Source organism: Xiphophorus couchianus, chromosome 17, assembly GCF_001444195.1.
Source record: "Xiphophorus couchianus chromosome 17, X_couchianus-1.0, whole genome shotgun sequence".
Lineage (NCBI taxonomy): Eukaryota > Metazoa > Chordata > Actinopteri > Cyprinodontiformes > Poeciliidae > Xiphophorus > Xiphophorus couchianus.
In genome coordinates, this window is record NC_040244.1 from 7,112,206 (window position 1) to 7,136,857 (window position 24,652).

The 24,652-nt window shown below is 36.4% G+C and overlaps 2 protein-coding genes and 1 long non-coding RNA gene across 3 annotated transcripts in view; 1 reads left to right on the forward strand and 2 right to left on the reverse strand.

Annotated features, from left to right (window-relative positions):
- Positions 1-12,544, forward strand: lhfpl3 (LHFPL tetraspan subfamily member 3). The gene is made up of 2 exons (XM_028043342.1): positions 1-976; positions 12,286-12,544. The coding sequence occupies exons 1-2, from the start codon at positions 529-531 to the stop codon at positions 12,387-12,389; spliced, it is 552 nt and encodes a 183-aa protein (XP_027899143.1). The 5' UTR covers positions 1-528; the 3' UTR covers positions 12,390-12,544.
- Positions 1-24,652, reverse strand: part of orc5 (origin recognition complex, subunit 5) — a 41,601-nt gene that overhangs the window by 10,948 nt on the left and 6,001 nt on the right. The gene's annotated exons all lie outside the window — the stretch shown is intronic.
- The window catches only part of LOC114160666 (uncharacterized), a 21,035-nt gene continuing 4,265 nt past the window's right edge, over positions 7,883-24,652 (reverse strand). The window contains exons 2-3 of the long non-coding RNA XR_003598830.1: positions 11,222-11,229; positions 7,883-7,894 (exon numbers count right to left, since the gene is read on the reverse strand). This is a non-coding gene — a long non-coding RNA (uncharacterized LOC114160666). The remainder of the gene's footprint in view (positions 7,895-11,221; positions 11,230-24,652) is intronic.

Here is a 24,652-nt window from a genome sequence, read left to right on the forward strand (position 1 = left end):
GCAGAAAAACATAAGTAAGCTTGTGATATATTTCGCAAATGCAAATCAGAATGGGGGAAAAATAACATATCTAATAAATGCATAATATTAATGCTTCAGTTTTATTTTAATCCATGTGTTTAAGTTTGAGATTTGGCGCCCTGCAGGAATAACACTACGTCAGAAAAGGATTAGGAACTGTGGGCTGGCCCAGGAACCGCGGATCTCCTCCAGCTCTGATTCAGTCGGATCGCAGCTGCAGTTGTTGCTCTGTCGGCGCCGAGGACGGACCAATCCGGGCGCATCCCTCACCGCCTCCGGAGGAAGCTGAATGTGAGCGCAGATGGAGAGTAAAATCCTCGGCAGATAGGATTTTGGTTTCGTTTTCGGAGCGAGGAATCCACGGATGCGAGGGTGCGGTGAAGCTGTGGCTGCAGCTGCAAACCGAGCGACCAGAAGGAAGAAGTTCTGCTGAATAGCGAACCCAGGTGAGGCAGATGTTCGTCTGCTGAGCGGATCCGGAGGACAGAGCAGAAGAGTCCAGAGGATATGGTCTCTGGGGCCCCCAGCACCACGACCATCACCACCACCACCATGCTCCCCGCCTCCGAGGCTGCCAAAATCTACCAGACCAACTACGTGCGCAACTCCCGCGCCATCGGCGTCCTGTGGGCCATCTTCACCATCCTCTTCGCCATCGTCAACGTAGTGTGCTTCATCCAGCCCTACTGGATCGGGGACGGCATGGACACCCCGCAGGTGGGCTACTTCGGTCTGTTCCACTACTGCATCGGGAACGGGCTGTCCCGGGACCTGGTGTGTCAGGGCAGCTTCACGGAGTTCCACAGCATCCCGTCCGGCGCCTTCAAGGCTGCCTCCGTCTTCATCGGCATGTCCATGGTGCTGGTGCTCACCTGCATCGGCTGCTTCGCGCTCTTCTTCTTCTGCAGCACCGGAACCGTGTACAAGATCTGCGGCTGGATGCAGCTGGCTGCAGGTAGGAGACTAGGGGACTACAGGTGGGAGTTGATCTGGAGGCATCCAGAAATTCAGCTAAAAAAAGTTCTGAACACAAATGGATAGGGGCGCCGGGCTAGAGGGGCGCCACAACATGGTGATATAATCACTTCTAGTAATCTGACAGCTGCTTGTGCATTGAAACAGGGGGGTGTCTGTCATTTATCAATATACACCTCAGAAAGTACTCACCTGCGTCCGCCTGTCTGGATATAGTATTCACATCCCCTAAACGTTTTGATGCTTTATTACATTACAAACTCAATCTTCAACTTATTGAAGATTTTTTTTATTATTGTTTACAAATAAAAGTGTAACCTGCATATTTATTTAGAATTACTCTGAAACAGCGGTGCTCAAAGTGCGGTCCGGGGGCAATTTGTGGCCCTTGGAATGATTGAAAGGCGGGTAGCTTAAATTCAAGCCTTCCAGACCAACAAAATTTGTACATTTTTTGGTCGGAATTTTTACAGAAATTTTTAAAATCTTAAAAACAGGCAAAAATTGTTCAGTACTAAAGGATTTTTGTCGTTTATTGTCCATGTTTTTCTCTTTTGTTTTACGTAAATAGGAAGTTTGACCACAAATATCCAGCAACATTTACTAAAATAAAGACCTGGGAATAATATCTAATTGATTCATAACTGATTCTGGAAACAAAATATTTTTTGAAAAAAGTAAAAATATCAAGCAAATTTGCGAACATTTGTTTTGCTTCAGATCTACAATAATCTACAGATTATTTTTCTACAAATATCTGAATCTGTTCTATTGAAATATTGCAGACAAAGTAAAAATGGAAACAAATTAAATCAAATTCTTTTTAGATTTTTCGGGGACAAAAACTGGGATGAAAGTACTTTGAATTTAGCAAATGTTTGCCAAACCTTTTTACACGACTTTCCCTAATAGTCCACTGTAAAAGCAAACAGAAGGGCAGCTTCATGTTTGTGTTTTATTTTAGTTTAAACAGCAGAAGTGAGAACGCAGTTAGTTTTCCACACATTACATCTGTAATTAGACAGATAAAATGTTATTTTTCTCCAACACCAACTCATATTTCTTTATTTTGCACCTTTCACCTCCAGCTGGCAGAAAACATACAAGTGTAATTTATGCGATTTCAAGCTGAAGTCGGAAACTTTCAGCAGAAACATTAAAAGTTTCTCTTTAAATCCTTTTGATGTGTGTAGGAATAGCTCTAAACGCATCTCATTGAGTTTAAAGATTATATTTGCATAAAATATAAACAATGATGCACAGAGGAACACTAGTGAGTGAGAATTTGAATAGAAACTTTAATTTACTACACGGGCATCTGAAAGTGTTTCTGTTTTGCCAATATTTGTCCCCAGAGATCCAGATTTCTGACCCAGAATATTAAATAATTCCTCAGCATCGAACTGCACACCTGCTGAAAAATGACAACAGCTCAGTGGGAATTAAATGTCATAACCAATAACAATCACGTTAACAGAGAGAATGTAGTTCTGCTTTTGAGTCAAAGTACAACCTGCAGCAGTTTTCTGACCGGTAAATAAAAATAAACTTGTGATGACCCGTCTTTGGACCCTGGATTCGATTCTTCCGTTGGTGAAAACAGACAAATGATGAGGGAAAGCAGTTAGCTGCATCCGGCTTTAACGAGCTGCAGTTTGGTTCCTGGACCAAAGAAAGCTTTGGTCTGGCTCTGATCTGACGCAGATCAGAGCCAGACGGAGGCGGCCATGACAGGAGATCGATCCACTTCAAGTTTCTACTCCCATAAAGTTCAAACTGTTTCTTTCTTGTTACAGGATTGTTTCCGTTTTTGTCCCAAATTTATTTGGTAGATTTGATTTTTAAGACTAGATTTGCCAGATGCCACATAAACATTTAAACATTTTTGATTTTGAGAAAGAAAACTGAGATTAAAGTCAAAATTTTGAGAAATAGCAAAAAATACGAGATTAAAGTCAGCAATTTGAGAAAAAAGTCAGAAATCTGAGGTTAAAGTCAAAACTCTTATAAAATAAAGAACTTATACATTATTTTATAACTGAATTGGGGGCGATTCGGTTCGCCCCCGAACCGGTCCGGAGGCAATTTGTGGCCCTTGGAACAATTGAATGCCCCTGGCTTAAATTCAAGCCTTTCAGACTGACAAAATTTTTAATTATTTTTGGTCGGAATTTTTACAGAAAATTTTATAAAATCTTTAAAAAAGGTTAATTTCCAGGTTTTACTCCCATAAAGTTCAAACTGTTTCTTTCTTGTCACAAGATTGTTACCGTTTTTGTCCCAAATTTATTTGGTAGATTTGATTTTTAAGACTTATAGTCTTGCAAATCTATAGATTTATAAATCCATAGATTTGCAAGATTCTGCATAAATAATTTAAAAGTCAAAATTTGGAGAAAAACAGTCAGAATTCTGAGATTAAATTCCAAATTTTCTAGAATATAGTCAGATTTCTAAGATTAAAGTCAAAATATTGAGAAAGGGTAAAAAAATATGAGATTAAACAATTTGAGAAAAAAAGTCACAAATCTGAGATTAAAGTCAAAATTCTTATAATGTCAAATTTCTGATATTTAAGTCAAACTTTTGAGAAAAAACGTCATAAATCTGAGATAAAAGTCAAAATTTCGAGAAAATTAAAGTCTTTTTTTCCAGTGGCCCTAATCTTCTTCCATAAAAGTGGAATTCCCCAAAGGAGAATATTCAAATTTTGTCATACAAAAAAAAATCAGAATAGTAAAGACGACAAAAATATATATCTGAACATCATATGGTTGTAATAAATAAAGTGAAGCAAATCCACATCTTTCACTCTGAAAACGGTTCTGATGACGATCAAAATGTGTCTTCTGCTCTCTCTTGTTTCTCTCACTGCACAAATTTGACAAGTTCAATTAATTAGAAGCTAAAAATGAAAGTAAATAGAAATGAGTCATAAAACGTCACTAAAAATAAAATTTCATTTGGGTTTCCAGACAGCTACTCAACTGTCTGATTCATAACGTTGATGTTTTAGATCCGTCCTGAGTTATTTTCCACCACAGCAGACAAATGAATCGCTCAGATTAATAAAATTATGAAGTTAAGGAGGCTTAGATTTTGAAAATATAATCTGAAAATTGCTTCAATATGCTTAAAAATTAAATTCTTAACCCTTTCATGCATGATTTATGATCCTTTGTATCAGGATTTTTTCCCCATTTTTAAAAATTTTCTTAAGGCATAAAAAAAATTGTAAAATATATATATATATATTTATATATATAATCTTTTTAGGCGATCGATTGTAATTTTCTCCAAATAAAAAGTTGTTATTTAGAAATACATCAGTAGTATTGTTCTTTAGGGGTTATCTGGTGTCACAATATTTTTTTTTACCTGCAAGAGTCGTCCACAGTAGAAGGGGGGGACAGAGTCAGTTGGCATGCTTTTTTTGTCTGTCAGCCATATTGGATTTAACAAAAATAATTTCTTACATTTGCAGCTGATGGCCAGTAGTTGGTAGTGCATTTTATGATGCTTTAGTGTCCACTTCAGTGGTCTGTGTGCATTTATAACATAAAAATCCACAAGAAGCACAAGAAAATGGCTTTTAGAGAGCTGTCCACTGTAGTGACCACTCTGCACAAAAGGGTTCATTTGGAAATTCAGATTAATTTACTCCATTTACTGTTCAGTCCTTCTCATTAATAATTTTCTCAGATAAAACATTTCCCTGCAGCTAAAATAAAAAACATGGAGGAGATTTCTGCCTCTGCAAGAACTCCGGAAATCCTCCCTGTCAGGAAAGCTGCAGACACAGACGTTCCCGAATGTTTAATTAGTTTTAGTTTGGGCATATATTAGATTCCAGAAATGCAGTTATGATTAAAAAAACTCAGCAACGGTTGAACAATCAAACATTCCTGCTTGATGGTTTGTCTTCACCGAGGCGTAGCGGGAGTGAATGCGGATCATTAACACCAAACTCAAAAAGAGAGACGGTTTTTACACCTTTCTGTGCTGCTAAAAAAAAAAGACTTTTTTTTACAAGAGTGAGGAAAAAACTGGTTGTGGAGGAGTGCGGATGGATAACGAGGTGGCTGTTATCCACAGCCTGGGGTGGAAAGGTGTAAATGTCCAACCGGATGAAGGTAATTAAAGGCAAACAAACACGAACCAATAGGAGAATCAAACTGGTTTTGACCAAACAACTTTTCTCTGTTTACTTTGCAACTCTTGTCCGTACAACAAGACACTGGGGCCCTGTAGACAGGAAAACAAGACAGAAAAAAGGAGAAGAGGAGTAATGTTTTGCCAAAATACATATTTTGTTTTAGAAAACAATAAGAACATTTCTGAGATGCAAAAGTTGAAAATTTGCTAGGAAAAAAACGTGGATTTTCTGGAAAAAACATGGAAATTTCTCAGTTTAAAAAGTCAAAAATATGCTAGGAAAATACTCAGAATTTTTAAATTAATCTAGCAAAATTTCAACTTTTAAAAAATGTGAAACATTTCTGGGTTGAATCTAAAAATCTCTGAGTTGTTTCTCACAGACTTTTGACTTTTTTTCTGGAAAAATTATAAGATTAATCTCAAAATTTTCAACGTTTTTTGTTGCAGATTTCAACTTGAAACTCAGAAATTTCCGAAATATTTCTGAAAAGAAAGTTCATAGGATTAATCTCAAAAATTCAGATTTGTTTTTCTCACAAATTTTCAACTTTTGAAAGTCATAAACTTCCAAGTTTCTTTTCCCGGCCATATTTGCATTGAATTTCCACAAGGAATTACACAAAAAGTATCAGTAATACATCTTTACATCCATCTTCCTTGCAAATAAGCTGGAATCTACGTGTTTTTTAAATAAATTAACAATTGTCTTATGTTCATCTTTATTTTAAATCCTAAAAATAGAGATAAAACAATGGTTCTGGTTCTGGACTAGAAATTTTCTAAAGTAGATATTTATCGTGCAACATTTGAGCCTCCATTATTATTTATTATTATTTTATTTTACATTTTATTTCCAGTCGTAGAGTTTTATTACTTTCATTTTTCATTTCATTTTTTTCAACTTGTGTATCTACCTAATTTGATTTCTTTTAAACTTAATGTCACATTTTATTTATTCACTTATTATATTTCTATACTCAGAACCTAACAGGTTATAAATTTACAGTCACAGTACATATCTGTATGTGACATTTGCGCCTCTGACTGAGTTTTATTTGGTCGTTTTCAGAGTAAAAATGGCTCTTTAGGATATAAATGTTGTAGATTCTTGACCTAGGTTTTCATAAATTTGTTAAAGGCAGATATAGTAATAAAATAGAAACTATTATGGTGATCCTGACGTAAAACAGAAAATGTTTGAGCTAAAATCAGTCAGGATGAAAAGGTTATTTTGTGCAGCTTTAGCTTAGAAACCATTTATTTTTTGATACTAAAACCAGAAAGCAGTGCGGACGCTGTGAGCAGCAGCAGAAAGTAATCAGTGACGTGACGCTGCACATTGATGCCCAATAACCCGGATAATCGCCTGGATATGAGTACCGCACTCACGAACAGAGATAGAAAACCTTCTGCATGGAAACTTGCTCGTGCCTCAGCAGCTGTAAGCCCATAAATGTGCATGGGATCAGAGGTGATTCACTCTAAAGTGCTGTTGGAACATCTGTAGCACGGCGGCCATTTTCTGGTCAGTCCTCATGGTCGGGTCGGCCCACTAAGTGGTGCTTTAGAGCGGGAGCCGGCTCTCCAAGGCAGCAATAAAAGGTCCATTTGGTAGCTGGAAGTATTGATCCGAACGTTGCTTTCCAGAGTAACAGGAAGCAGGGCTGTAACAGGACGCAGCTGCCGCTACTTGGCCTCCTTCATGCCACGAAGATTCACTGATGAAGTGTTGCTGTGAGAAAGCGAGAGCTTTACCATAAAATCTAAGAATTTCTTCATACAAAATCCGGTTTTGGTCGATTTTTACAGAAGATTAGGGCCACTAATTAAAAAAATAAAAGAATTATGACTCTAATTTCACAAGATTACCAAAAAACTAAATCTAATCTGAATTCCTAGAAAAAATTCTAACTTTTGAGAAAAAAGTCAGAATTCTTAGAAAAAAGTCCTAATTCTGAGAAAATAATTCATAACTGAGAAAGAAGTTGGAATTCTGAAATAAAAGTCAGAATTTTTTTTTCTAAATTCTGAGGGGAAAAAAAATCTTCCTTAGAAAAAATTCAAAATTTTGAGAAAAAAAACTAAATTCTGACGACAAAATCTAAATTCTGAAAAAAAACAACAACTGAATTCTGGGAAGTCAGAATTTTAGGTTACTATGACTTAATATGTACTTTAGTCTTTTGCTCTGATACCTTGAGAGAGCTAAGAAAAACTCTGAAAAGCACTTTAGGAACTTGTATTACTATTGTTAGAGTTCTGTAACTGTGGCTTTCATTTAAGTTTTGTCAATAATTGTGGATTAGTGAATTTAAAGAAGCAAGTTAATGTGGACTGAGTGCATTTCCAGTACAAATTGAAGCTGAGTGCTAATGACATCAGCCCAATCTTTATCCTCTCGCACATATAATGAGCTACAGGGAGAGGCTTTACAGTTATGCAACATGACCCCACATTATCCACACAAACACACACCCACCCCCACTCCCCACACACACACCCACACACAACGCGAGAGCCACTACGGAGTCAGGTGTTACGATGAAACTCCCTCCTCTGCTTGGATGTTTCCCTGCCAGCTGGGAGGCTAACGGTGTTTAAGCTAATCAAGGTTTCAGTAATTAGCATGAACTGGAAGACAAAGAGGGAACGGGACAAATTAGAAGAGCAGCTAAGTCAGCTGTAAATCACAGCGTCAGAGGATACCAGGATCAGCTCCTGGATTAAGAAACTGGATCAGCTTCTTCTGCTGACGAGGATCTTAAAGGGACAGTACCAAGTATGAAACCTCTGTTTTATGTAATTGTGCCAAGAGAAACTCTTGGATATGGATAATCTACTTATTATTTTGTCCAGATTTAAAATCCAAACGTATTTGCACCTTATACACATTTCTTCTATTTTTGCTGTTTTTGTCACGCTATATTTTTTGGGGGGGGGCTTTACAGAGTTTCTACAGATGTCTCTAACAAACTGAAGATATTAAGACCTTTTTATGAAATTTAAGATATCTGAAATATCTAATGTGTACATCTGTAGCCTCAATGATGTTTAATTACTTATTGCATTCACACATTTATTCAGGTGTGATTGTAATTGCACATTGTATTAAATGAAAAACTGCAACTGTGAAATTGTGTTTGTTTTTCAACATTAGCAGAATATTAATAAAGTTGCAGGCATTTGTCATGGAAACGCAGCAAAAGACATGACGGATGTCAATAAGATTGAATTGATCTCATCATTAATTAACTTAGCATCCGCTAAATTCCATGCTGGTGTAGTACTTTACCGTTAGCATAAAAATCTTTTATGATTAGCACATCTAACCTTTATATTAGTGGTGTTAGCTCACTAATCCAGATCATCAAACTACTTCTAACATCAGACAATGATACTTTTAGTTAATTAAACATGGTTGAAGCTAGCGCTTAAGCAATAGCTTCCTATAAATACCATGTTGGGGTAGCACTTTAGCGTTAGCGGAATTCATTTTTATGATTACCACTTTAGGGTTAGCAAACAAACATTTTAGTTATCAGTATTAGCTCACCGCTCCAGATCGTAAAATTATTTTTAACATTATTTTCAACATACCTTGAGTCAGTTAAATATAGCTGAAGTTAGCGCTTTAGCATTAGCTCCCACTAAATACCATGTTGGTGAAGGGCATTAATAAAATTGTTAGCGGTGTTAGTTCGCCACTTCAGATTGTCAAACTACTTTAAACTTGAGATAAAAATACCTTAAGCTAATTAAAAAAAGTAACCTAAGCTAGTACATGAAGTAGGCTAAAAACAAAACATGCCCTATTTTAAAGTTGAGATCAATCACTGATATCCAGCAGTCTGGAAAAGATTACTTTAATATTTTTAAATGGAAGATGTAAACAGGTAATTGTAATCATAATCTACTTTTCTGATTCACCCCCTCACAAAACGAGTCGTCCTGAAGCTACAATGAGTTTGTCTTTAAAAATTAGCAGAGTGATGGAGCAGCAGTGTGAGGTGAAGTCAGAGTGGTGTGTCTGACTGGGGAACCGTCAGGTATTTAAAGCTTTAACTGTGACTGACAGCTTTGATTGCAGTGTAGTTAGGATGTGGAACGAACAGAGAGATGGCGATTATGTGAGATGGAGAGTAATACAAGAGGCTGTCATGGCTGCCAACCAGAGGAAAATGACTCCTAAAGACCTTTTCTCTCCAAACGGCAGTGATTATTAGAACGGATCCTTCTGTGTTAAGGCTGAACTGCAAAGAAATGAAGTACAGGAATGTGGCTGTTTAGTTCCTTGGCGAAAAATAAACACAGTGAAATAGCTTGAGACCACTGATAAAAGCATGCAAACACGGAGTTGCTTTAACTGGGGAAATATTTATACCGTAAATTGATTTGAGCCCCTGGGTTCCTGCACATTAAAGCAGCATTTAGGTTGTATTTTTACATTAAATTACAGTAACTATTGACAGAAATAGGATTTTCTTTTTCTTATGCCCCTCACGTCTTATTAATCCACTTTCAAACTGAATATATTACCAATTTGTTTTTCTTTAATTATATTCCTTGATGTTGAAGTACTAAGTAAATCTGATATTTTATTGTTTTTCACTGGTTGAAAATATAAAGAAATAGGCTTTAATGGCTGAAAGTGACATGTAAGAGGTTAAAATTCAAAAATTCAATGAATATTTGTTAGATATCAAGATTATTGACAACTAATATTTGCATGGCAGTTTTTTAAAGAGCATTTTTTCTGCGTTTAGGTCAGCGGTGTTAAACTCATTTTTGTTTTGGGTCAAATCGTACGGTGGCCCTGAGGTGCAAACCACTTCAACATTAACAAAGCACAATTACAAATTCAAAAACACAACATTAACGAAACACAACAACATTAACAAAACGGAAAGGGTACGTCCCAGTGGGAGACCTGAGAGATCGCTGATTGGACGACAGCTTTTGAACCGGAAGTTATCGCTTGAGCGGGTCGCCCGTTGTTGCGATACGTTACAGCGTCCGCCATATTGAAAGTGGCTTATCTGCCAGCAAGCTATTACAAGTAAATGGACCGAACTTTGTAAAGTGCCGTCTGCAAAGTATTTCAAGTTAATGAATGCCACTGATGCAATCTCTCACACTATTATATATAGGAATGAAAAAAAACAAAAACAAAGGACAACGTTTCCAACTTTTTAATGTGATTTTTTAAATTGTTTTGGGGCACAATAATTACATCTGATACAGCTGATTCTGATAAATAGTTTTTATTGAACACACACACACCTTTACAGTGGTGTATTCATGAACATATTAACACAATTCCATAATTCAATGTGCATTTGCTATTTCAAGATATGAATAAAAAAAACGTAACTTCATTTAAAGGTTTTAGGCATTTTATTGTAAAGACAAACTTTGATAATAGTTGTCAAACTTTAGCTACATATATTTACTTTAAAAAAATATTAGTGTAATATGTCAACTGTGCTATAGACAGCAGTGTGAACGAAATCTAACAGACTAAATTATTTTTAATCTCTTTACATAAACTGTTATAATACCCTAATATGTAAAATTTTGATATTTCACTTAAAATACATAAAAATGAAAGAAAAAAAGTGTGCAGTACATTACAAATTTATTTATATTATACTGGCAACACAGAGCCCAGGTAAAACTATATTGATTTGATTGATAACGTAATATTTAATCACACTTAGTGTTTAATATAGAATCTAGAGGGCCACATAAAAAGCTATGGCGGGCCGGATTTGGCCCATGGGCCTTGAGTTTGGCACATATGGTCTAGGTGGAACAGACCAAATTTATTACAAAAAATAAAAGTTGATCAGAATCCGATTTGGTGCCATTTTTGACTCTCGGGCTTTAAGTGGAAACTTGCTGCATTTTCTGAAAATCTGTGAAGTTTTTGTCTGAATGAGGACTAAAATTATTAATGGGATACCTAAAAAATGTTTTTTAAATGCTAATTTTTGTGTGTCAAAGGCACACAAATGAAGTACCGTAATTTATTTATAATAACCAAGACTTCTGACATACTAATAATTACACACTCACCTAAATTTCCCTAAATCAATATTTTGTGTGTTTTTAAGACACCAAACTTGGCATATAATTGGGCAATATTGTCCGTAAAATGTCATTATTATATTTAGACCTTTTACTAAACAAAATCTTACAAGTAAAAAACTCTGGATAATGAAATATCCCACGTTCCCTGATGATTACGCTCACAGGTTTCGGTTTCCAAACATTTGTCACATTTCATTACATGAACGGCGAGTTTGTTGGCTAAAAATCTGAGATTCTTTCTATTTAACAGGAAGCAGGGTTGACATAACTTCCCCCAATAATTGGCTTTCAAAATGTCAGGGACATCTCTGACATAAACTGACACAAAAGTAAGGAATTGTGGAAATTTCCTTGCTGCTCCAGATGTCGACTTGGTAATGAATTGAAATGGTCAACACTGTTTCTAGAAATCATATTACCACTAAAACTCTTAGAATCCCCAAGCAACTATTTGATTTTTTTCAAATAAATTGTTGCAACCTGGATTATTTTGAGTATTTTCCAACAGTAGATCAAATACTGGCACTATTTCTTATATGTTAAGGTTCTGTTATACAAAGACACAATTGCTGGCGTTTGGTATTGGTGGTTATAAAACCCTTTCTTACCACTTTTCATGGGAATGGACAGAAATCACATGTGGGGTAACACAAGGCTCAATCCTGGGACTCCTTCTGTTTAACATCTACATGCTCCTGCGAGATTACCACATCTATGCAGATGATACACAGCTCCACATTATAATATCCCCAGTGACTCAGTCCAAACCCACTGAACACATGCTTAGGAGGAGCCATTACTTTCTCCAGCTGAACAGAAATAAAACTGGAGTTGGAGCTTCAGAGCAACGATCAAGAGTCGGCATACAGACTCAGTTACAGCTAGAAACTACCAAAAGTGTGTCTGAACTTTCAGAGACACATAAAGACAAAAACAAAATCAGTCTTCTATCACCTGAAGAGCATTTGAAGGATTAAAGTACAAATTTCCCAGCAAGATGTAGAGAAGCTCATCCATAAATTTTTATCTTTATTTTCACAGGTCTGCCTAGAAAGGTCAGTGAGACTGATTGGCTTCCAGAAAACTGCAAAACTGCTGAGACACTATCTATTAAATCAAGGCTGTTTAGAGTTGTCTTTGATTAATAATAACTGGAAAATTGATCAATATATTTGATGATTATTTGCTTGATGTTGGTTTTTGATCAAATGTAATGTTTATTTCTGGTTTCATAATTGGTTGCTGTATTGTGTTTTATGGTCTAAAGCTCTTTGAACAGCCTTTTTTGCTAAAATATGTTAATAAACATGTAAATAAAATAAACTCGACTTGTATAGATTAAATAATAATGTGTCCACAAAGTTATTTTTGCATTGGCTTTTCTCTTTTTGTTATGTGTTGTTGTATCTAATCTTTAGACGACGTAAAGAAAAGATGGTTTTTAATGAGAGCTGAGAGTTTGGGCAGCTATTTTCCTAGATATTTCTGAATCGGAGAGAGAAGCTGTGAAGTTTTAGAGGCATGTTGGCATTTTCCAAAAAGCCGCTTTCCCTTATTTAAAAGTGAGGGATGATGATGGTGCGGTGACCAATCGGCGGACAGGTGAAGCCGGCGGCGGCACTGATGGGCCGATAACAAGGGATTTCCAGGACTCTGCAGGATGTGTTGAAGTTATAACACTGCTAATCAGATCCTTGTTAAGGAGCAGCAGGAGAGCTAAAAGCAAAGGATTTAGAGGGGGAATAAGGATCGGAAGAAAAGTAATGACATCCTGATGTGTGTGTGTGTGTGTGTGTTTGAAAAAGCACACAGATGTGCTTTTGACCGTCCAAGTGGAAGTAGAAGGGATCAGAGTTGCTTAAGCAAATGGTCTCGGTTGCAGTCGTATTATTCAGTTGTGACGTATCCCTGAGGGACTGACTACAGATAGTTTGCCTGCTGCCCACTGCATCAAGATAAGTGACAAATCCCCCAGAAGGAGGAAAAGGATCATCTGGATAAAAAGGAAACTGTCCCAAATGAAAGATTATTTATTTTTGTCATGTGAAAAGATAGTAAATATGTCAACAATGCACAGTGCTGACAAAGTATTTTGCTTTCTTGTGCACTTAAATGTTCCAGATAAAACAGATTTCAGATAACCAGATTAATTTAAGATGCAGTTTTTGAAAAATGGACCAAAAAAAAGACACATTTTGGGGTTTTTTTTAAAACTTCTTCCAGTGTCTTGCGGTCTGCTTTTAGAGTAAACTTGCTAAGATGGCTTTTCAAAAAAGAAAGCAAGAAAAACAATCAGATCTGGTATGAAAAGATTGGGGATTGTATATTTAAGTCAATATTGTTTAGCTGTAGTTTAAGATCACATATGAAGTGCTTTGTGCTCAGTTTTATGACCAATCAGTGACAAAGCTTGATTCTTCTAAGTAATTGAATAGCCCTTTCCAGTCAGACCAGTTTGAAAAATGAATACGGTAAAAGGTTTCAATAGGAGCTGTCAAAGTTTTATACCGACATGGATATTGCTCCATAAATCCCGCTGCTAAATTATAATTGTTGTGCTTGTCTTCTTCCGGTAAATCCTTGACAGCGTTGAAAGGGAAAATATCGAAAGCTCAGAAATGTTTTCCTAAATACCTGGTTAGAAACCGGCTTTTCGAGCTGAAAAGTACACAACTCCAAGAGATTTTACGAAGGTTCAAGTCGCTGAGAGGAGTGAAATCTACCATGCCTCATTAAGATATGATTATCCTCCTCCCCAGGAGTAATGTAATTAGTGTAACGGGGATGAAGGCAGAGGGGTGGAGCAGAGCGGCTGATTGCAGGCCGGCAACGACCGCTGCAAGCTTAGAGACCTACATTACTTTATCCTCAGCCCATCGCCACCTTTTTACCTTCCTGTAAGAACTTCCTGTGACCTTAGATGGTCGGAAACTTTCAGCAAAACTGTCTTTCTAGGTCCGAATGAGGCTGAGCTTTGAGGCTCTCTTTGCTTTTATTAGACGTGACAGGCTGAGTGTTGAGGAACGACACCCGGGATAAACAGCGTCACATGACTGGATGCTTCTCGATCCATAGGGCCTTTTCTCGTCCTCGCAGCCAATTTGAATGATATTTCACATTAAACATCACTGCTGCTGCTGTTGTCGCTTCTCCTTTTCAATGGCCGGTTTGAGTAGTTCCACCATGAATTATTTATCAGAACATATTGACTCTTGAGAATCAATCTGAGAACCCTGGAGTGCATTAAAGCGGACCTATTGTGCTTCCGTGAACATGTTTGAATACGTCTATGGGTTATACAAAACATGTTCAATACATTTTTTGGACAAAATTATCCTTAGATATTGAGATTTTGGGCTGGTTAGTTCCACCTATTTTGAGCTCCTTCCAATAATTCAAAATAAGCTGCTGCTGGCCATGACTCCTCCCCTTACTCAACGTTTACACTCACATGTTAAAATAGCTGCTAAACAGATGCACAAATATACAACCATACATCTTTGAAAAGCAGAATTTGAACCTCCTGCACAACAACAAGAATGCAAGAAGTGGTTTTTGGATGGTTAGTCAGGATCAAAACAATCTGTTGCTGATGTCATTAAGAGCGTACAGCAGTTAACCAGCTAAACAAACATGCTAGAGCTCTGCTTAGGTTGCTAGGTAACGGGTGGAATTCTGCGGGGGTTGCTAGGTAACGGGTGGAATTCTGCTGGGGTTGCTAGGTGACAGGCAGTGACTGCTGATTTGTGACCCTACATTTTAGAGGTTTTTGAAACAGATTGTTTTCCAGACACCAAAAAAACAGCTGGGTGTTTTTTTTTCTTTTTTTAAGCGCTAAGCTGTTTTTAAAAGCTTTTAATACCCAAATTTCTGTTAAATTATTTGTACTTATTCTCATGAGTATGGACTTTTACGCAATAAAATATATATAATTAATTAATCAAACATTAATTTAATCAAACATTAATGTATTAAAGTTCCATCTCTAAAAATTATGCTACTCCAGTCATTAATATTTAGGTAAGGAGAAGAAAGAAAATCCAGACGACACTGGCCGAACTTTTTGAAGTTGTTTTTTTCTCAGAAACTTGACAGATGTAGAAAGACAACCCTTAGAGTCCACATCCATTAGTGTCCATATTTGATTTGCTCTCTGTTTTCCCAGACTTGTCTTTTCCCCGTTTTGCCCCCGTCTGTTTGACGATAATACACTAAAAGCACCCATCTTAGAGAAGCTTGTTCAGCGCTCACATTTGAAAGCAGAGTTTAGGAAACTGTGTTTCCAGCCAATATAGAAGTAGCCAAGAGCAGCCCACAGACATGCTGCTGAATTCAGATGCAGCATTTTTTTAAATAGATGTCTATTTGCAGGGTTTGTGGATACAAAACAATCTTGTCTGATGGATTAACTGGATTACCAGATGAGACGATGGACAGACAAATCAGCTTTTATGCAACTTGGCAAAGATTTGCTTTCAGGAAAACACAACTTTTCAGGCTTGTATTAAAAATTTAATAAATTTAGGGCGTGCTGTGTTGGTGTAGTGGTTAGCGCAACCCACGTTTGGAGGCCTTGAGTCCTCGACACGGCCGTCGTGGGTTCGATTCCCGGACCCGGAGATATTTGCCACATGTCTTTCCCTCTTCTTCTTCCCCCTTTCCTGTCAGCCTACTTTCATATAAGGGACACTAGAGCCCACAAAAGACCACACGGAGGGGAGAAAAACAATAAAATAAAAAAATTAATAAATTAAATGAGTTAGTGTCATATGTTGTTGAAACCTGATATTATCTAGTGTATACAGTGAAACCAGGTATTTGCATCAATTAGGCACCACAGCCAAAATGTGCAAACACTTGACATCCCCTCTAAAATCACGTCTAACTGCTTATTTTAATAGTTAAAACACCAAATATCCTTTAATACGCATTAATATTAAAGCAGAAGTGCTTATATCTGTTTTTTGGAGTTCAGCCAATCAGAGCTAAGAAAAAGGAATGCTGCTCCTGGATTGGCTGGTTTGCCATTAGCATATGAATTAGCATTGCACCTCAGTTTTTCAGTTTCTTTCAAATATTTCAGCAAGTTTGTCACAATAATGAATATTGCTGGATGATCAATTGTCCCAGAAATTATTGGGATAAAGACTAATATTGTTGTTTTTGAAACCATTTTTATCTAGTTTAAAAAAATAGCACAATAATACAAGTAGGGCTAGAATTAATTATTTTAGTAATTGATTAATATGGCAATTATTCTGAAGATTAATCAGATAAAAATATTGCCACATTATGCAGGTTTTTCACTAAACCACTTAAGCCTTTTCAATACAATATCAGAAGTACAGTAAAAGATGAAAATAAAAATAACAATTCAATTCCTCAGGCCACTCAATTTCTAATGGTATCAATTTTGACAAATTTGAATTAATATGAGTTACAACAACATTTAATTTCCCTTTGGGATCAGCAAAGTATTTTTGAATTTGTATTTAATTTTGAGCTGACTCACTCACTCTCTGGTTACCTAGCAACTCAATCATTCTTTGTTAGCTAGCAACAACTTGTTGAATAACTTGTACAGCAGCAGTTTCAAGTTTGGCCACTGTGCCTCATAACTGCTTAAAAATAAGAAAACAAAGGCATAAAACAGGATAGATAATGCCTTTAGTTTAGTTTTAAAAAAAATATTAATACTGACTGATTTTTACCCTATTTTCATAATTTCTGTATGAGTTTTATGTACAGTTAATAGCTAGCTAATGAGCTTTAGCAGTAATAAAGCGTAGTTATGTTGTTCCTATGATATAATCTTTTGTAATAACTTAATTCTTGTCTCGTTTTATGTTTTGAGGGCAAATGTTTGGATATACTGCTAGTGTTATTTTTTTCCAGCCAGATCTGATTAACTTGTTGTAAATCTGTCTTTCATACAACACATCGCCCTCTCACTGAATCCATGAGCTCAGATTAATTATTTGAAGCAAATTCTCTCCTTTTGCCCTCAGGTCCTAATTAACAAAAACTCAACTTGCTTGATGTTGTGATTATGAAGCTGTGTAGAAAGGAGGTTATTTCAGGATAAAGTACTTAATTTGACGTAGCTGAGGTGGAGGAATACAAAGAAAGTTAGAACTGCGTGGGCCGAACGAGTAACGGGAGGTTTGTGTTTAGTATGAGTCTGTATGCAACTCCAAAACAAGCCACTGATTAATGTGCCTTCTTAATCCACCCAAGGTTAGACCAATTAGTGCAGAATCTAGGAGAGCAGCGGGAAAGAGCAACTTAATTCCACAAAGTCCTTATCTTAATAAATATCACAAAGACGAAAATAGAAATGCAAAGATATTAGCTGTAGTGTGGTTTTATGAGAAAACATTAATTCAAATCACCTAAAATCTGTCAATCTTGTCTTCCATTTTATGAATTGCAGTACAGCTACCTGCCACAAGAGGTTAGAAAAGTAACTGTTTTTAAATAGCCACCAAATATATAGTAATGCAAAATATTACACACTGAGGATTGGTTGATTTTTGTTTCTGATTAGAATCTGGAAAAGGTTCAGGTTCAGGTTGTGCTAAAAGGAGTTAGCCAATCAGTGAAGCTATTCAAGCCTATATAGCATCTCAATGCTAACTTATTAGCAAATGCAAAATGCTAATGTTAGCGTCCGTAGTCCATAGTTTTACAAGATTTCTTTCGAAGAGGTTTCATGAATAATCAGGGTTCCTGAAATACTTGGCATCAATTTGATGGTTTTATAATCTAAATAACAGATTAAAAATAATAAATATATTTTTTGTTGAGCTTATATGTCTATTCAATAATTTAGCCATGAAAATGGTTTTTGAATTAAAATATTGCTAATTGTTTTGATATGTGGTTTTCAATTAAAATGCAATCAAATTACAGACCCTACAATTACCTAAATTAAACATTTCAATCGAGTCCTACTACTTTTTTTTTTTATAAATACACACACGAGTAATTTTTAGTGCAAACATCTTAGTACACTTGAAATGAGACAAAAAGAACTTACACATAACAGTTCAGCAAGATATAGGAGCTTATTAACTAAATAATTCCTTAAAATAGATTATAAAGTAGTAGTTATACTGCAAATTATTTAATTTATATAAAAACATTTTCCCATCCTATAAGTGAAATAATCCGCAAGTTGAATTAGTACTGTTTCCTCAATGTAAATCAATTGTTGATTTGACTTAAAACAAACTATATCTCAGTGAAAAGTTACTTGTTAGTTGTGTCTTATTTCAAACGTAATAATATATTTGCACAGGAAATCAGACAAAAATACTTGATAATATTTCCTGTTTTTGCAGTGTATACACTGTTTTAGTGTCATTTTAAATGGTTTTCATAAGTTCAGTGATGTTTATAGATTTCCCATCCTGGGTTTATCTTCCTGATCGCTGGGTCGGGATAGAGGCGACAGCCACATGATTATTCCTCCTCCTCCTCCTGCGTGAAGCGGCAGGACAAGGACACGGCGACCCGTCTGGGTCGAAGCCATGTATGAGTGATGCTGGTGTCCAGGAGACTGATGCCTGGGCTCCAGCCGTTTTTATCCCTCACCGTCGCCGAGAGGCTGGTTATGATGCCGCGCTGCCGTTGTATGAGTGACTCTCGGATGTTCACTGATTTACACGCTATATTGATGAAGTGCTAAAACCTCTAAATTTACATTTTGCATGTTTTTGTGTTTCCATTTGCACCTCAACTGTGTGATGGCAAGTCAGGGTCATTGAAGGTAGAAAAAAAAAAAGAGTAAATTAACGGCAACAAATCTAATTCTCTAGAATAAACTTGGATATTTCTGAGTTTGAAAAGTCGAAAATTTGCATTTGCTCTTAAATCTCAGAAATTTCCAAGAAAACCTCCAAAAGTCAAAGATAGACCTTTAAACTTCTTTTCTCAAAAATTTCTAAAATTAATCTTGAATTTGACTTAGCATTCTGAATATTTTTGAAACAGCTCATTTTTCAGACACCAACAAACATTAACTTATTGCTAAATAAACATCTGGGTTGTTTTTTTTTATATTGTTTGGGCTGTTTTAAGAAGTTGTATGACAGCATGTTAGGAGTATTATTGCTAAAAAGAAAAGTTGGGTAAATTTCCGCCAAAAAAACTCAAAAAGTTTGAGATTTATCTTAAAACCTTTCTAGTAAAAACAAGGAAATATCTGAGGTTGAAAAGTCAAACATTTGCCAGAAAAAACTCATACTCAAAACTCACTAATCTCATAAATTTTCAAGAAAAAACTCCAAAAGTCAGAAATTGACCTTTGAAACTCAGAAATTTCCTAATGTTTTTCTCAAAAATTTCTGAGATTAATCTAAAAATCTCAGGGATTTTTGGCAGAGGGTCTGTGGAGGGTTCAAAATAAGCAAAAGAAGGGGAAATTTTCTTTTTGTAACTGAAACAAATTTAAAGTTATGTTAATCTATTTCTACAACAAAAAGGAAAATGAACATTATTTGATGTCGTTTATTGTTGCTAGCAACCCCAGAAAATGTTTACAAGGGTGTAAAATTTAAGAGGAAATTAAAATTGTAAATGTTTAAATTGTATTTATTTTTTTTATTGGGTTTTACATTTATTGCTTCACTGAAGCATTTTTAACGAGGGGGCCATGTCTCCCTCTACTCCCCCTTTAGGGACGTCACTGTTTTTGACCAGAAAAAACTGTAGCAAAAACATAAACAAATCCTTATAAAGGCAAACGGTTCCACTGGATTTTATTTAGGGATATCAGAGTAAAGGGAGCTCTAAAGCATTCTGAAACCTGAAAATCTGCTAGCAGAGCCACAAGATGTCTACTTCCACAGGCTAATTGCACATATCATCCATTTATAATTATAACATGCTGTATTGAGCTGCAAATGAGAAGGTGCAGGGAAAACATGACTAACAATGTTAACACTTGGAGCCGTGTTGGTGGGGAGGACTGGAAGTGAACGCCGGCGGTATTCGCTGAATACAAATGAGTTCTGAGCTGGAGAGAACATCAAAAGGCTCCAGCGCCTGTGTGGCAGCGCAGAGAGGGTTGTTATTTCATAAACTTAGCAGGGGGGAGTTAGGAAGTGTGAGCTGTGGCAGTGTTTGAGTCCCACCGGACACGCTTATAAATCCGCCGGGGGAGAAGCGGCAGAGTTAAGTGTTAAGTTTTTGTGTTTTTATGCCGTTTACAGTCAACATCTCCATCCCCAAAAAAAGGCCACAGATCAGAGAAGAGAGGGAACGTGTTGTTTTGGGGACGTTCGGAGTCACCTCGGCCGCCCATTAATGCTCTCACTCCCTTTCTTTTTTGAGCTTTCCGGTTGCCATGGAGACCGTCCTTTGAGCCTTTTCTGCTTCTCGGAGTCGTATCACTAGCGCGGTCCTCTGTGAGCAGTCGAAGGGGAATACAATCCGAGATTCGGACGAAAGCCGCTGGGGACTCCATGAGTTGCTACAGAAAACATGGAAATGTTGAAGCAACACTTTGGTCCATTGGAAAATCCAAGTGTCAGTTCTGACTTAAGCCCGACTACATCCAAACAGACTCAACTGCAGAAGACATGAACTGAGTCAATGCTCCAAGCAAGTTGTGCTTGTTATAATTAGCTTTGTCTGTCTTATGATCCTTGTAGACTCCCTTTGCTGAATAAACATTAAAATCGATTCGAAAACAGCGGTGTCCATTATTGCTTAGTGCAAAAACACTAAATCTTACCAAGTAATTTTGGTCTAGTTTTCAGTACTACAGATATCTTAATACTGCGCTGCAGTAGACTGGTGACCAGTCCAGGGTGACCCTGCCTCTCACCCCTTAGCCGCTGGAGATAGGCGCCAACTTCTTCCGACCCCGAAAGGGAGAAGAGTGTAAGAAAATGGATGGATGGATATCTTAATACACCTGAAATAAGACAAAACTATCTTAAAAATAACTTTTTAGCAAGACATAGAGATTAATTTTAAGTAAATAATTCCTTAATATTGGTGAAAATATTCTAGTTGCCGTTACCTAGCAACCCCACCCAAGCCCAGCCGACACCTAGCAACCCAGTTCTAGTTCCACTGGCGGATTTTTTCACTTATAACACATTTTTCACATGTTGTAACTTAATTTACCATCATATATAATTAGCAATTATTTACTAAACAAGCCTCTATATCTTGCTAAAATAAGACATTTAAGTGTAAGGGTTAGGGTTAGCAGGATTTCACGTATATTAAGATATTTGCACTGAAAACTAAACCAAAATTACTTGGAAAGATTTAGTGTTTTTGCGGTAAAAACAGAGCGCTGCTGTGCGACGTCAACGTTCTTCTTCTGCGTACGCATAGAAAGTTAACAGAAAAATCTGACTGTGGTCACATTTAATTAGGAAGCAGCAGGAATGATCACACAAAACCAACAACAAGCATAAAAAAAATCGTATTTCAGCTAAATTTGGAATTGAGCAATAAGATCTGCTGTGTGAACGTAACCACGAAGATGGTTTATGGTTGAATGTTTGTTACAGAACAAATAGACTTTTGCCGTTTATGGAGTAATTGCTTTTTCTATACTGAGCGGCCTTTCAGTTCATGTCTACAAAAAATTAGAGCCACTGGAAAAAAAATATCTGCCTTTAAAATCTGACAATTTCAGAATTGTTTGAATTGTTTACATACTATCAGGCAAGTCTAGGCTTAAAATTCAAATCTATCAAATAAATGTGGAACAGACTTTCAGTGTCGACAAAGTTCAGGTTTACAAATCTCATGATAATGAAGAATCATTTATGCAATTATTTTCATATACTAACAACATAACTGACACCTATTTGACATAGATTGACACAGAATTAGTATTCTGAATTTAAATTCAAAATACTGAGGACAAAGGTCAGTCTGAATTCTGTCAAAATTTTGATTTTAATCTCACAATTCAGACTTTTGTCACAGAATTCATATCATTTATGTTTTATGCCTGGAAGCTGGCAAAGAGAAATCCAATCAGTTACTCAGAATTCAGAGTATAAAAAGTCAGAATTCTTTCTTCTTTTTTTTCCACCAGCCATCATTTTCACAATGTCTTAAGCTTTTGTTCTGGGGTTGAACTGCTTGTGCAGCTCCACAGGTGTCATATTCTAATCAAGGCTGGTTTCTGGTTGTTTTTCTTCCCTTTACATCATGTGTAATTATAGCCCAGCACTGGAGGAGGAGAAGCACAGAGTGAGGAGGGGGGAGGGAAGAAAGATAGAAAAAGAAGGAGAGTATGTACTCTGGGCCATCAGCTCAGATCAGAGACATATTAGATGATACAGAAATGGAGCGGAGCAATCCCTTCGGTCTGACTTCAAAGCAGCGCAGTTTCGGAAAGAAAATAAGGGCAACCGTTAAAAGATTCAGGGCTGCTGAAGTTGTCTGTCGCTTCGAGAGCAATGTCACCATTTTTGAGCGAGCAAAGCAGGCAGACATGAAGCATGACTTCTTGTTTTTAGATTAAAAATGCGACCATCGCTGTTTGATAAGAGAATAAAATAGCGTACAATTCTTTTAGGCCCAGCAGATGTTTGTTTTCCCCTCATTACAACGCTACTAGCATCTCATCCTCACACCAGAGGACCAGCCCATATGGCGCAGCTCTAATAGTCTGACGAGAGACCAAGAGAAAAGATTTCAAATTGTGACCCTTCATTCATCCAAACTTTATTTTCCAATTTTTTCATTTAATATTTCACTCATAACAACATTTACACAGATGGAAACAACAACGTGTTTAATCCACAGTTAACAAAGCTAATGAAATAAACTAGCAGCTAGCTAAGATAAATACAGTTTTGTATTCTGTGTTTTTATTTTTGTCCTTTTTCAGACGGTGTGTGAACCGTTTCTGTCAGCTAGCCACTCCTAAATAAAACATTTAGCGTTAGCAAAATGCTACACTACGTTAGTACATTTTCCATTAAATACTTGAGTATGAATGCAGATACATTTATCTTTCCTCAAATTATAATGCTTGCTTATCTCTTTACGTTTTTGACGTTAGCTTTTATGCTAACAGATGCTAGCTATTGAACTACAATGCTATCAACTAACATCAAAACTAACATACAATTTTTAGACACTAGAATTAGGTATAAACTAGTAGCTAATTTAAATATTTATCAATATTCTGGTGTTCTGTTTCTGTACTTTTTCAGCCTGGTATAAACCCTGTTTATAATAGCTACCAAATAAAAACATTTGACATTAGCAAAATGCAATATTAAAAGAAGATTTACTACTAGAGAAGTTTAAATGCAGACCAAGACCAAGTTGTAAAATATATTAATAGTAATAAATTCTTATTTGTAAATGGGTTCTGCTTGTGCTTCTATCATCTTGGAGATAATTAGATTCTAAATCAGATAGTTAATCAATTTTACTCTTCCAACTATTTTCTCTAACATGAAGGAAGTTTTCAAATTGAATAAATTCAGAGGGGAGTCTGGCGTTTATCCTGTAACGGTTGAACTGTTCATTTAGGCCTGACTTTGAAGTGTGGTTTCTGTTTCTGTGTCATTCCTTGATGCTTTGCAGGCACTGCATTTTTAAACAGGTCCTCTCATTCCCTCAAACGAAGCGCGTTGGGATTCAAACCCCATCGTTTGTATCATATTTTCATTTTCCCAAAAAGGACATCAATGCTCATCAATATGTGGCTTTTATCGTGTCCAGATATTTTATTATCTAGATGATCTTTGGTTCAGTGAAAACACCAACATCGGGTCCAGCGTATTCCTCCTCCCTTCGTTTCATCTCGCAGCAACAACAGCTGCACAGCGCTAGTTACTGCAGACGTTAGAAAAGGAGAAATGCAGAGGGAGATGCAGATGTTTTATTTTTGATGCCCTGTTAGTATCTAAATCACAAAGAATCGCTAAGATTGTGTAGCGAAGATCAGAGCAGACATCAGCAGCGCTCTGCTGGTCGAGATTTCAGCAGCAGAAACCTCATGTAGTCAGGATGAATTCAGATAAATTGATGCTCTGAATGAGTTTCATCTCAAATGTTTAAAAGAAGAAATGTTGGAGGCAGAGTATGTGGCATCTAATCGCTTCTTTCTTCCTGCAAGTTGGCCTGGCCCAAATTGACTTTGTAGATTTGAATTTAAAGACGAGATTTGCTTAATCATGCATAAACAACATAAAGCTAGGATATTGGGGGGGAAAACCCCATAGATTTTGAAGAAAAAATGAAAATTCTAAAATTCAAATCAAAATTATTAGTTTAAAGCCAAAATTATTAGTTTTAAGTAAAAATTCTGAGTTAAAGTCAAAATTTAAAGTCACAATTTTGAGATCAAGGTCAAAATTTTAATATTAAAGTCAAAATTCTGAAAGTGAAGTCAAAAGTTTGAGATTAAAGTCAA